This window comes from Myotis lucifugus, unplaced genomic scaffold (assembly GCF_000147115.1).
Source record: "Myotis lucifugus unplaced genomic scaffold, Myoluc2.0 scaffold_109, whole genome shotgun sequence".
NCBI classification, from domain to species: Eukaryota; Metazoa; Chordata; class Mammalia; order Chiroptera; family Vespertilionidae; genus Myotis; species Myotis lucifugus.
The window spans coordinates 2,050,287-2,064,446 of NW_005871157.1; the positions used below are offsets into that span (position 1 = coordinate 2,050,287).

General features: G+C 41.9%; 1 protein-coding gene across 3 annotated transcripts in view; it reads right to left on the reverse strand.

The window, feature by feature from the left end:
• The window catches only part of VPS39 (VPS39, HOPS complex subunit), a 45,622-nt gene extending 32,179 nt beyond the window's left edge, over positions 1-13,443 (reverse strand). For 2 of the 3 annotated variants that reach the window (XR_002830335.1, XM_006093065.3), the window contains exons 1-2: positions 13,214-13,443; positions 4,837-4,902 (exon numbers count right to left, since the gene is read on the reverse strand). Coding sequence is in view for 2 of the 3 variants with exons in the window: in XM_006093065.3 (XP_006093127.1) it covers positions 4,837-4,902; positions 13,214-13,286 (139 nt within the window). In the remaining variant the exon portion in view is untranslated. The remainder of the gene's footprint in view (positions 1-4,836; positions 4,903-13,213) is intronic. The other variant, XM_006093064.3, reaches the window with a different exon arrangement.
• Positions 13,444-14,160: the final 717 nt, after the last annotated feature.

The window sequence follows — 14,160 nt, forward strand, 5'->3', positions numbered from 1 at the left end:
AACAAGCAATAAATCCATTACATTTAGCACAACATATTTTAACCAAAAAAAGCGTTATTTTTCCAAATTTAAAAAATGCATTGTTTTATATTTTTGCAAATCTCTTTAGTGTCTGGGTTAACAGAAGACAGCTAGGTTCTCATATTTGCTTTGATACACTGTTCTGGTTGAAGTATAGGACAAAAATCTGTCCTCGCATGGGCATATAGTTAGACACAGGAGGAATATTTTAATAGCTTTTCTAGATTAATTGTGACATCTTTGATACTGTTCCAAAACTTGACAAATGAAGTTTCTTACAATGTGGAATCTGAAACCTATTAATGAACTTTTCTGTTAAAGTCCATTGGTCTAACATACACTTTAAATGGATCTTTTACTCATGATTTAGAAACTACATGCACTGGAAAATATTGGTTCACTGAATTATGCAGATTTTCCAAATGTTGGCACATTTCATTATAGGATACTTTTTTTTAAATCATTCATTATCCCCTGTCCCAATCTCATCAAAAAAAACCTTTAGTATTGAGAAGTTGTCAAGTTCATGGGAGTGCGTACAAGTTTTCCACAATTCCAATTCTCTCTTGCAAGCTTTAATTGTATCATTAGCAATAAAATGCCAGTTGTGCCCTAACGGGTTTGGCTCAGTGGATAGAGTGTCGGCCTGCAGACTGAAGGGTCCCAGGTTAGATTCTGGTCAAGGGCATGTACCTTGGTTGCAGGTACATCCCCAATAGGGGGTGTGCAGGAGGCAGCTGACCGATGTTTCTTTCTCATCAATGTTTCTAACTCTCTATCCCAATAAAATATATTTAAAAAAATAATAAATGACAGTTGTTTTCTTTGAAGTGACAGATTCCCTTTGCTCATTTTTGAGAAAATATCTACCAAATACCCAAATGACCTGAAAAACCATAATCTATCTGTCAGTCATTCTTTCAAGCAAAAGCGATGCTCCGTGAAAAAAAGTGGCCAGTTCGGCTCATAACTCAAACATACAAGTACCCTTCCAAACCGAGACAGCCACTGTGCTTCGTGCCTGGGCACCCAGCAGAAGAGCTTTATGTGAACGTCCCATGACATCACAGAGATCATTAAAAAGATGTGTTCTCATAGGTCAAGATATAATGGAATGAAGAATTTTTACTGCCTCACAAAGAATATTCTTAAGTAAAACTGGCTTTAACAAAACAAAACCCCAAACCACTGTGAGTGCATGATGGAGAAAACACGACTACTAGTATAATTCGGTAGCAACAAGTTTGTTGACCACTGTCTTGAACTTGTGCTAAGGGGCCAGCAGTTTTATTTTATTTTTTTAAATATTTTTATTGATTTCAGAGAGGAAAGGGGAGGAAGAGAGAAATAGAAACATCAATGATAAGAGAGAATCATTCATCAGCTGCCTCCAGCAAGCCCCCTACTGGGGATCGAGCCTGCAGCCCGAGCATGTGTCCTGACCAGGAATCGAACCCTGACCTCCTGGTTCATAGTTCCCCGTTCAATCACTGAGTCACGCCCGTGGGGTTGGGGTCAGCAGTTTTAGCTACCGTTACTTTTGTATCATTGGTGCAAATGTCAATAACTGTTAGTGAAAAAAACAATAATCTTTTAGTGTTACTGTGAACTTGGTTTTGACCTTGTGGATCCTCTGAAAGGACCTGGGGACCACACTGTGAGAAGCACTGCTCTAGGGCAGACAGCACCACTGAAGCAAACCTAACGTCGTTAAGACCTTAGATGTGAACTAATCTAGCCCCTTTGTTTAAGATATGAGTAGAACGAGGCCTAGGGACTTTTTGAGCTAAAGGAGATGGCTCAGGTCAGATCAGAACCCAGTTCCCTTAATACCGGATGATACCTTGTTACCAACTCCCTTTCCTCAGAAAGACAGTCTAGTTGCAGACCTCTCCAGCTTTATATCTCAAGTTGAGAAACCAAGTTAGTTCTATGGCTGATTCACGGAGGCCCAGGCCTATTTCTGGCCCTTAAGCAGACCAGAGCTAGGCCAGAACTGAACTGCTCTATATGGGTATAGGAAGAAGAAAAGTTTCTAATCAGTTTGATTTCCTAATAGTCTAAGGTAGGCTAACATTGCTATTCAAATTGCCTATGGGAAAATTGAGGCCTAGGAAGATTAACTTGTCAAAGGGCACATGGTGAATTGATCACAGGACAAGGAACAGTCACCATCAGATTAACACAAATATTATCAGTTTGAGTCCATATTATGTTGAAAGATTTATTTTGATAGTCTAGTTGTCAATTCCTCACCACTTATACAAACAAGTGGCTTTATTGTAGTACTTAGTATTTGATGGTACAAAGAACTAATTATCTATTAGGGAAAAAGAATATTAGGCTCTTATCTCCTTGTTCTGAACAGTATCTGAGCCCAAAGTAGAGTCAAAACACAGCTGTTGAATGCTGAATAAAATCCAAGGCAAGCTTAATTTTCAAATTATAGACTGGGTAGATGTCACAGAATGCAAATATTCTGGCTCTGAAAACTAAAAATTTATAGCAAGGGCCAGCAAAGTACTGCCCCTGGGTCAAATCCAGCCTTTGACATGTTTTTGTAAATAAAGTTTTATTGGAACATAGCCATGCCCTTTCTTTTACCTATTGCCTGTGGCTACCTTTTTGCTACAATGGCAGAGTTGAGTGGTCACAACAGAGATCTTATGGCCTGCAAGGCCTAAAATATTTCCTACTTGGTCCTTTTTGGAACAAGTTTGCTGATTGAAAAGAAAGTTGAAACACTTAGAAATGAAATAAACCCTCTGTTTTGAACTTCTGGTTTCTCTTCTCACTGCACCACAGCAGGTGCCTTCCTCTTCCTACTGCACCAGTGAAGGGTAGACGAATATGCCACCCCAAATATGCTACTTTGGCTTAAGAATTATTTTGAGCTGAAGGCAACTAAGAAGAAGCAGATCTAAGATAACCTCTCTGCCCTGGCTGATATGGCTCAGTTGGCTGAGTGTCACCCCATGCACTGAGAGGGTGCCGGTTCGATTCCTGGCCAGGGTGTATGCCTGGGTTGCAGGCTCGATCCCTAGTAGGAAGCATGCAGGAGGTAGTTGATAGATGTTTCTCTCATCAATATCTCACTCTCTCTCTCCCTCTCCCTTCCTCTCCCTCTAAAATCAATAAAAACAAAAACAAAAAACAAACAAAAAAATAAAAAGCTCTCTCTGCTCTACTACTTGCCTAAAAGCACGACATAAATTTGCAAAGCTGTCTCTCCCCTTTCTATCAGGAAGGACAGAATTTAATCACTGGAAACAACTCAAGACCCTTATCAGCCCAGAGATGGCAGCAGAGAAATCCACATAGCAAACTTATCTCCATATATTTGCTTTCCCACAATTTGCCACTCTAGAAACTCACAAGTCCTTTTCCTTTATCTGGTCACTTCTCTACAAATTTGTTGCTTGCTTGTTAGGATGATACAAAGGCCCAAGTTCGAATCACCCCTTTGCCTTATTCATCTCTGAGTGCTCGCATGTGTACATAAAATGCACAAGTTAATAAACCACTTGTTTTCCTCTTGTTAATCTGTCCTTTGTCCGTCTGATTTACAGGTCTTTAGCCAATGAACCTAAAATGAATAGAGGGGAAATAATTTTTCTCTTTCCCTATACTAGTAAGATGTTCTTTTTCCTCTATGTTACCTTTGCTCTAGGTTCTAAAGAGAAGGCTCCATTTCCATGTTTCCTTAAGTTATTTACTATAGAAAGTTATTTATCAGGTTGAAAGCTATGAAATTTTTTTTTCTAATATGGCTGAATAATGACAATTTCATAGGGTTCAACCTACTGTGGCATTAACAGCAGATTTCTACAGACCTGAAGCTCCAGGGCATAATATCCAAACATAACGATTTTCCATAAAGAGAGCAGAGAAATAAAATTAGGAAAAGGAAATGAAATACTTTTTTTTTCTGTTAAAGGATCCTCTAACAGAATAAATTCTACATACTTTTTAGTTACTATTCTAAGTCACATTTAATTAGAACTTTAGTTTTTTAAGTTCTTTCAAACATTTTATTGAATCTGACCCCAACAAGTTTGTGATAAAAACTGACAGTTTATGGAAGGGAAAAATGACATTGGAAAGGCCCTACTCAGTCAAGTAGCCAAACAGAAATAAAGCTGGACTCAAACCTAGATCCTTTTTCTCCTAGTTTACCCCTCATAATCAATAAGGTCTTTTAAATCAAAGGTTCATAATTTTTTTCCTACTACCACATCATTTACAGAAACATCTTATTTCCCAACATAACATTTCTTAATTCTCGCAGGAAGTCTCCAAAAAATAAGGAAGGGGGAACATCTAACCCCCCTACTCTCGGCCTCGCCATCCCCATGGACACAGGGGCATATGGTCTGAAAATTTTTTTAAAAACCCTGGAGATTCTCACACGATTCTCCCCACTTTCCCACAGTGCTACTCCCAATCCCCACCCACTCTTTTAATGGTCCAGAAATCACTGATTTTACAGTTGTACATTAGCCAACTATCAAAACTTTTTATTTTTATTTTTTTGCATGGATAGTAAGCCATTTCTTTCCAGTTCTGGAAAGTTGCCACTTACCAACATCCTTCCGAATCCTGTAGAGGAGAAGATGTCCTTGTTTGGTTCCAACAAGAAGCCATTCCTCTGGAAAAGAAAAGAGCTTTTCATTAAGAAATGAAATGAGCCCTGACTGGTTTGGCTCAGTGGATAGAGCGTCGGCCTGCAGACCGAAGGGTCCCGGGTTCGATCCCAGTCAAGGGCATGTACCTTGGTTGCGGGTATATCCCCAGTTCTGGAAAGTTGCCACTTACCAACATCCTTCCGAATCCTGTAGAGGAGAAGATGTCCTTGTTTGGTTCCAACAAGAAGCCATTCCTCTGGAAAAGAATAGAGCTTTTCATTAAGAAATGAAATGAGAAACATCAGTCAGCTTTTGTCAGATCCTGTTTTCTTATCTGGGGGTGGTAATCCGAATCAAAGGGTCAAGAAAGTGAGTTGTGGGTTTTTTGACAGCAGGTGTTTGCAAAGCTAAAGAATGTTTATAGTCAAGAACTATTTGAGAATCAACCAGTCAAAAAAAGTATTTATTCAACAATTACCAGACTAGACATATTAAAGAAGAAAAAAATGCCCCTGGCTTCACTGTTTCTAAATTAAACTGCCCTAAAACATCATGGAAGTTTATAAAATCCTAAAATGGATAACATAAACATGAAACTAAGTATCTCATCTCAGAAATGACAGCTAAAAGGCATCCTTTGAAAGTTTAATGAGTTAACCTTTGGGGAAATAAGAAGTGCCATAGTATATTAAGGTTACAGAATTCGTTATCTCAAAAGATGGTCTAGTTGGTAATAACGTGTTGATGAAGATGGGAATAAATTGGAACCCTCATACATTCTTAGCAGGAATATAAAATGGTGCAGTCACTTTGGAAAACAGTCTGGCAGTTCCTCAAAAGATTAAACAAAGAATAACGATATGACCTCACAATTCCACCCCTGGGCATATAAATAAGAGAAATGAAAACAAACATCTACACAAAAACTTTTACACAAATGTTCCATAGTAGCATCATTTGTAATAGCCAAAAGGTGGAAACAACCCAAATGTCAATCACCTGATGGAGAGATAAACAAAATGTGGCATATCCATACAATGGAAATTAAGAAATGAAGTGCTGATACATCTATACCAGGGATGAACTGGACATTATGCTAATGAAAGAAGCCAGACAAAAAGGGCTACATATTGTATGATTCTATTTATAAGAAATGTCCAGAATTAGGCAAATCTATGGAGACAGAAAGATTAGTGGTGGCCTAGGACTGGTGGGCTTGGGGGGGAATGCGGAATGAATACTATGGGTTCGGAGGTTTTTTTTAGGGTAATGAAAATGTTTTAAAATCGGCTGTGGCAATACTTGCACAATTCTGTGAACATACTAAAAACCACTGAATTGTACATTTTAAATGGGTGAGTTGTATGGTATGTGAATTACATTTCAATAAAGCTCTTGTTTAAAAAAAAAAAAAGATGGTCAAAGCCCATGGTTCTAAAACGTTGGTGTGTATCAGAATCATGTGAGGCTTTGTGAAAACAGACTGCTGGGCCGACCTGCTTCCTGTTCAATAGGTCTGGAAATGGGCCCTGGAACTTGCATTTCTAAGAAGTTCCAGGTGATGCTGTTGGTTCAGGGGCCTCATTTTGGGAGACAGTGGTCTACAGTACAACTAAAGAGGCTCTGAAAGTGTTTAAATAATTACCTGACAGATCCACATTAACTCATTAAGAGAAGCTAAGCACATACAGATACTTCCTCAGCTTTCTGATCTTGTAACAGAAATCAGTCATACACTCTCTTGCTCCTTTGTAAAATAAAATATGGATAATGGTACAAATAGACTGAGCATGCACTGTATTCCAGAAAATACTAAGCACATATAATTAATGTTATTTCATGAACCCTCACAACTATCCTTTGAAATATGTCCTTTTTATAAATCCCCATTTTATAGGTGAGGGAGTTGAGGCCTTGGGGACAAGAATTTGCCCAGAGTCACACATGTAGTAAGATATGCATGTGAGTCAGGACCTAACCACATGCTGTGATGCACTTAATAAGGCGTCTCACATCAAAAGACTGGGTGTTGGCCAGAGGTGGTCTGGAAGGCAGTGGTCATATTTATAAAAACGAGTCAGGAGCTACCTCAGGAACATCTTCCAGGTTGATATCCTTAGTCTTCCAGAAAAAGAAAGTGATTCTGTCTTCTTTTATTGTGCATTTTATTTATTTTTTAAAAATATTTTCATTGATTTCAGAGAGGAAGGGAGGAGAAGAGATAGAAACATCAATGATTAGAGAGAATCATTGATTGGCTGCCTCCTGCACACCTCATACTGGGGATCAAGCCTGCAACCCAGGCATGTGCGCTGAGCAGGAATTGAACCGTGACTTCTTGGTTCATAGGTCTATGCTCAACCACCGAGCCAAGCTGGCTGGGCAGACACGGTGTGCTCTTAATAACATAAGTCGAAATCAGAAATAACACTAGTTCTAATGGAATGCTAGAGATTTATGTTGGAACAGAGCATAGAAAAATAATTCAGCTTACAGTGCTTGCTTTGTAAAAGATAATGTTTAGATATCACTGTGTGAGCAACTGGTAATATTAAAGTTGATTTTTAAGAAACCCATTGATATTTCAAATATAAATAAAATGAAGTGTGAAATTTAAAAAAAATTCTCTTATGGCATACATACATATCTATAACGAAAAGGCCAACATAATCTCTCCTCTTCACTATGCCCCCCAACCCCTGCCAGTTCCCGTTTTTCTTTCTCTCTTTTAACAGCCTCACCTTCCACCGGGTCTGCGAGGCCTATCATGCTCTCTCTACAGGGTACCTCCCAACAGCCCTCTCTCATCATCTCTCCAGGGACCCCTGTGACAGCCTCAACTGGTCTCACTCCACATGTTCTTCTTTGTGGGTTACTTTACAGCAGATCTCTGATGCTGTTCCACTGGGGCTTAAATTCTCATGAAGCTGCACCACTGCAATATGAAGTCAAACTCATAAGCATGCTATTTGAGAGCCCATTTTCCATTTTTTTTTAAATATTTATTTGCCAATAGATGGTTCTTATCAAATGCCTACTCTACTGGTCACCAAAAGGAGTCTAATAAGTTCATTAAAAATTTTTTTTTAAATTTTAATATGTCTTTATTGATTTGAGAGATGGGGGGAGGGAGATGGAGAGAGAAACATTTATGAGAGAGAAACACTGATCAGCTGCTTCCTACACACCCCCCACCTGGGATGGAGCTCACAATCCCGGCATATGACCTGGCAGGGAATTGAACCAGCAATCTTCTAGTGCATGGGACAATGCCAACCAACTGAGTCACACCAGCCAGGGCTGTTTTTAAATTTTGTAATTGGAATTTTATTTAACCTTTTAAGTTTTTTCATTTGGAGGTGTTATGGAAAAATACCTTCATCTTATAAGTACTGTAACTTCCTTTAAATAGTAAAAGCACCATACACATACTCATCCCTAATCCTCAAAGTCATAAGGAAAATGTAATAACAGCACAGAACCTCGAAGAGGCTTGATTTGGTTACAGAAGTCAGTGGGGACTCGGGTGGCCAGAGGACCTGAGCCACATTGGGCCTTCACGTTCTATTGACATGTCGCCATCTAACACAGCTGTACATGCAAAACACAGAGAACAAAGAGCCTGCAGAGCAAGCACAGCACAGGGCAAACAGTCCATTCTGAGATGCAACACTGCACATGAGAAAGTGGAACGCACTACACAAACAAGTAACACATCCATAAACAGGTGATACTGAACCCTAGAAAATTCCTGACAGCCTAATTCTGAGACACAAGGTTGGACTTGATCCCTCCTGGGAAGTGAGTAAGGCTGGCCCTTCTTGCTCATAATTACCCTATTGAAGATTTGTCCAGCAGTACAACCCAGTCCAACCTCATGTAATTAACAATTCCATTCCTGGCCCAATGCTGGCCACTGCAGGGAATAAGCTGGTGGTCACTTCCCTTCACTAGGTCATAGGGCAAAGAACAGTGTTTCTGAAAGCATAAGCCCCTGTTTAGCCACATCAGAATCACTTGGACCTATTAAAAATGCACACTCCTGCCGAAACCGGTTTGGCTCAGTGGATGGAGCGTCGGCCTACGGACTGAAGGGTCCCAGGTTCGATTCAGGTCAAGGGCATGTACCTGGGTTTCGGGCACATCCCCAGTGGGAGATGTGCAGGAGGCAGCTGATCGGTGTTTCTCTCTCATCGATGTTTCTGACTCTCTCTCTCCCTTCCTCTCTGTAAAAAATCAATAAAATATATTTAAAAAAAAAATGCACACTCCTGAGCCCTGCTTCCAGAGATCCCGCATCAATGATTCTGCAGTGGTGAGTGCCCTGAAATTTGTATTTTTAAATTTCATTTTATTACATTAGACATGTATGTAGTTCCAAAGTTAAAACTAAGAAATCTAGCTTCCATCCTTATCTACTCTACTGTTCTCTCCCTTCCACTATAGGTAAACATTTTAGTAGTTTGTGATTTATTTTTCCATTGTTTCTTTGGATAATATAAGCAAATATGATTGTGTATATGCACATACAGATACACACATACACATCTGCTTTTTTTTTTACAGGCTCTGACTATGCATTAAAGTTTGGGAGCCAGGCTGTAGAATCAGCCATAATTTACTATATATATGATCTTAAATAAATTACTTAAATTCTCAGGTTCTTCCTCTGCAAAATGGAGTTATTATTTATAAAAGCTCAATAGATTAGCATTCAATAAGTGGAAGCTATTACCATTAATATTATTATTCATTAATTAAACAAATACTTAATGGATACCCATTAAGACTTTGGAACTGTTTTAGACACTGCAAATAAAGGGGATATACAAGACAAAAGTTCCTACTCTTGAAGAAATTTATATTCTAATATGGAGAGAGACAATAATAATATATAAAACTAGTGGCCTGGTGCACAAAATTCGTGCACATTAAAAGGGAGTTAATTAGAGGAAATATTTTAATATTGCTATTTGCCCTTTCTCTATAATAGAAGTGTCAGAGATGAAAGAAAATTAGTAAAATGTATATGAAAATATCCCATCCTGTCAGAGTCTGGGGTGTGCTGCAGGACCCAGAGTCAAGTCCCTACCCACACATGCGCACCTCGAAATCTCGCGAGACCCGGCTGGCCCGACCCCCATCAAGCCCTGCAGGGCGGGGGTTGCGGCCTCAGGTCCCCCGTCAAGCCCCGCTGGGTGGGGGGTTGCGGCCTCAGGTCCCCCAGCCTTGTGCCAGGCTGGGGGTACGGCCTCAGGTCCCCTGGCACAGCCTCAGGTCCCCCGACCCAGGCGCCGGGTCGGGAGGCACAGCCTCAGGTTCCCCAGCCTGGCCTCAGGTCCTCCGGCCCCAGCGCCAGGGCAAGGGACGAGGCCTCAGGTCCCCAGGCCTGGCCTCAGGTCCCCTGGCCCCAGCGGGAGGGCGTGGCGATCATTTGCATATTAGCTCTTTATTATATAGGATAGCATTAGATGACAACCCTTGATGGAAGGAATGATAAGACTGAAAAAGAGAATAGCACAATGGTGGATATAGCATTCTCTTTAATACAGAATAGTTAGGGAAGGTCTTGCTGATTTATGTGACATTTCAGCGGAAACTTGAATGAAATGAGGAATGAGCCATGAAATATCTAAGGCAAGAGAGTGCCAGGCAGAGGAAACAGTGAGTGCCAAGGCCCTGGAGGAGGTATGTGCCATGTTTGTTCATGGAACAAGAAAGACAGTGTGTGTGACTAGTGCCAGACAGGTTCAGGGATAAGAGCCTAGGAGATAAAGTCAGGAAGTAAAACCAGAGGCCTGACCCTCTCAGGCATAGCCAGCCATGGTAAGGACTTTGGAACTTATTCTAATCGTGATGGGAAGCTACTGAAGGATTTTGAGCAGAGAAGAGATGTAATTAAGTTTTTGAAAGATCACTCTGTGTGGATAAAAAACTGAAAATGGCACAATGGCAAACACAGGTGATCAGTCAGAAGACTACTATAGTAATTTAGATGAGAGAGGATGGTGACCTCATCAAGAGTAGAAAAAGTGGAGATGGAAAGAAATGACTGGGATCTAGATTTATTCTGGAGGAGGAGCAGACAAGATTGCTAATGGAATGAATGTGGTGTATAAGAGAAAAGGAGAAGTCAAGAATGATTCCAAGGCTTTTGGCCTTAGCCAAATGAGTAAACAGAAATGACATTTGCTGAGATATGGTATGAGGGAAAGGCATGCTTTGGGAGAGTGTAATCATCAAGAATTTTCTGGCCATGTTACTAGACACCCAAAATGAAGATGCTTAAAAGGCAGCTGGATTCTACAACTCTGGAGTTTAGAGAGGTCATCATCATCAGTGCCCTCCTTATTTCCATTTCTGAAGAGAGATTATCATCCAGCTCAAATACTGTCTGGTCCTGCAAGTTCCTGGATGAACATCAGGTAAAAGGGGCAGCAACTAGAAAGAGTAATACTGATTGCTGCTAAAGCCTGAAAATAAAGCAAGAGGCGGTAAATGGCCTCTTGTAGCCCCAATACCTACCACAACATCCTAGTAGGCAACAGGCATATCTCCTGTTTGGTGGAAGATCAAGGCAGGTCCAAAGCTACCTACCATTTCAAGCCTGTCTTCCTGAAAAGCACAGGTACAGGGAGGGAATCCTTACTGTGACAAAGTGTTGTTGGTGAGAGAGGCTGAGATATGTTTACTACTAGTTCCACAGGGTATCCGGGTCAAACTGTGACAAATGAAGTAGAGTGTGGTAAGCAACTACACCCATCCTTTTCAGAAGCACAAGTCCTAGGCAGGGTTGGGTACCCGTCCTCCATGTTTTCCTAATAGGCAGCATATGACTCTGTTATCATTTGTCTCGTACCATAATCTGCTTTATGTCTTTGTCCCCCACTGTGTGTCCCAGAAGCACCGGCACTGTGTCTTACTCATCCTTATTCCTGTCCCTAGCAGAGAGGCGGGTCTAAGTGGGTACTTAATACATATTTGATGAAGAAATAGGGGAATGAATCCCTTTGTGCAATGTCAGGTCTTTCATTTTTAAAGTTTTAAATTCTTACTGAGAGCACTTAATGACAGAAAATGGAGGCCTTCTTGAGATATCTGGAGGAAGCAGGATTCTCTCCTTAACCCAAAGGACGAGGACTGCTTACTATGGAGATGCGATTTTAAAGAGGCCCAGGGCTGCTAAGGCAGGAGGGGTGTACATTAACATGAAAATCTGTAGTGAACGCACCCTACTGAAGAGGCTGTGAAGAACTCTGCAAAGCTGACTGGGTGGGACTGTCCACAGATGATGCATAAGATGCCAGCCACCACCAAGACTCCACCAGGCCCATCACGGGCAAGGCTGACTGGGTGGCGCTGTCCATAAGATGATGCATAAAATGCCAGCCACCACTGAGATTCCTACCAGGCCCTCAGTATAAGACCTGATTAAGGGTTCTGAGCTACCTTTTTATAGTCCTTGATTTCTTACCTGGACATTAACAGGAAAAACTGGAATTATTTCAGTTTGGTCTTTGGGGGCTGTTAGACACAACCAGTCATAATGTTCACAGTTAAGAGTCCAAGTTTAGACCGCTGAAACCTTTTTTATTCCACAGTATACAAGAGATAAGAGCTGTCTGACCCTGTTTTCTGTACTGGCCACTCCCAAGAGGCTTATGTCGGTTTTTATGGGTTAAATTTCATGACAGCCTGGAATGATGGTGTTCTACCTACAGAGTTAAGGTAACTTGGGCACTTGAATATAAGGCAATGAACCATTTGACTAGATCGGCGATTTTCAACCCTCTTCATCTCATGGCACACAAACTAATTACTAAAATTCTGCAGCACACCAAAAACTGTTGGTTATTTTTGCTGATCTGACCAAAAATGGGTACAATTTTTATTCATTCACTCGGGACAGTTATTGTTGTGCTGGCTGTTCTCATTTATTTTTTTAATTTTTTACAATCTAAGGGAAAAGAGGTCAGTGCCCTTGACTAAATAGTCAGGTAGTGCATATTTTACAAATTCTTGTGGCACACTGGTTGAAAATCGCTGGGCTAGATTAAGAGTTTAAATAGCAACGTGAGTTACCTACAATAATGAGAAGTGAACAATGAATGATCACTAATGAAAATGGCATATGCTGTTAACTTGTTCCAACCCCCCTCCTCTTCATCCCCCCCACACACCCCTCTTATTCCCCCCAAACCAGTACAACACAATCATCAGATAAGCTCAAGTTCCTGGCAGGCTGAAAGCTTCCCACTGCTTGTGCCTCCACACTAAAGACTTCTTGGGAATCGAAATAAGCCAAAGCTGAGCACAATTAAGGAAAGCTCAACCTCCAACTCTGCACCAAGAGCACGTCCCTACAATGCTTGGATCCCAGGGGATGGTCCTAAGAGCCCTCGCTGTCTACAATGCTCTGCACGCCTTCATCGCAGCTCCCTTTCGGACGGCGTCCGACCGGAGCGCGCACCGCAAGACGCCCGTCCACTTCCCCAGGCTTGTGAAGGGTCCGCGCCGCTCCCGCGCTGCCGGGGCCCCCGCCTCGGCCCCTCGGTCCTCCGACTCACCCCAGGCAGCCAGACAGTCGATCTGCAGAGGCAGCTTTTCTAGGATCGGCACCGGCTCGAAGGCGTCGTGCATGGCGGCGAGCAGAGTCGCCGGGACAGCCTCACTCTGAGAGGGCCGGGCCGGGCCGGGAACAGAACCGCTCTGAGGAAAGGGCCGAGCAGAACCTGGCCGGAGACCCCAACTACAGGCCTTCCAGCAGCAGAGCCATCACCAACACCGGACTTCCTGCCGGCCTAAGCCCACCCCTTCCGCAGCCGGAGCCCGCCCCTTCCGCCCTAGCTCTTAAATCACCTTCAAGGAATGCACCAATGCTTGGGTTCCCCTTTCACCCTAGGCCTAGAGCTTCTCCATTGTGGAGTAGCCATGGGCTTAACAAGGAGGGGAAATGATGGAATCTTAGAACTGTGTTAGGAAGTATGGTGTGGTGGTGGAAGTACAGGGTTAGGAAGTATAGAATTCGGGCTTTGGCGTCAGACCTGGGACGGAGATCTGCCATTTAGGAAACGGGCTGTGACATTTAAAAAATTTAATCTCCCAAGGACTTAAATTTCCTTAATGTGCAAAACGATGACTTTATGTACCTACCTAGCGCTGTGAGCTCCTAGCAATGCTTGACTCAATAACTGATCGTTTTAGTATTACCATTATCATCACAGCCTTACCCTTACATTTTAAAGGTGTTCCAAGCAAGTGGTTCTCAAAGGGTGGTCCCTAGACTGGCAGCATTTGGGAACTTGTTAGAAATGCAGTCTCAGGCTTCATTCCTGCCCTACTCAATCAGAAACTCTGAAGAGTGGCAGGATGGAGGAGGGGGCGCCCAGTAGTCTAATAGATTCCCAAGGTGAGCCCATGCACTTGAAAGTTTGAGAAGCACTGCAATGACCAGTATCTAGCAATTTACCCCCAAGAAAACAGCATGTCATAAAATTAAGCATTTGGTTTAAAG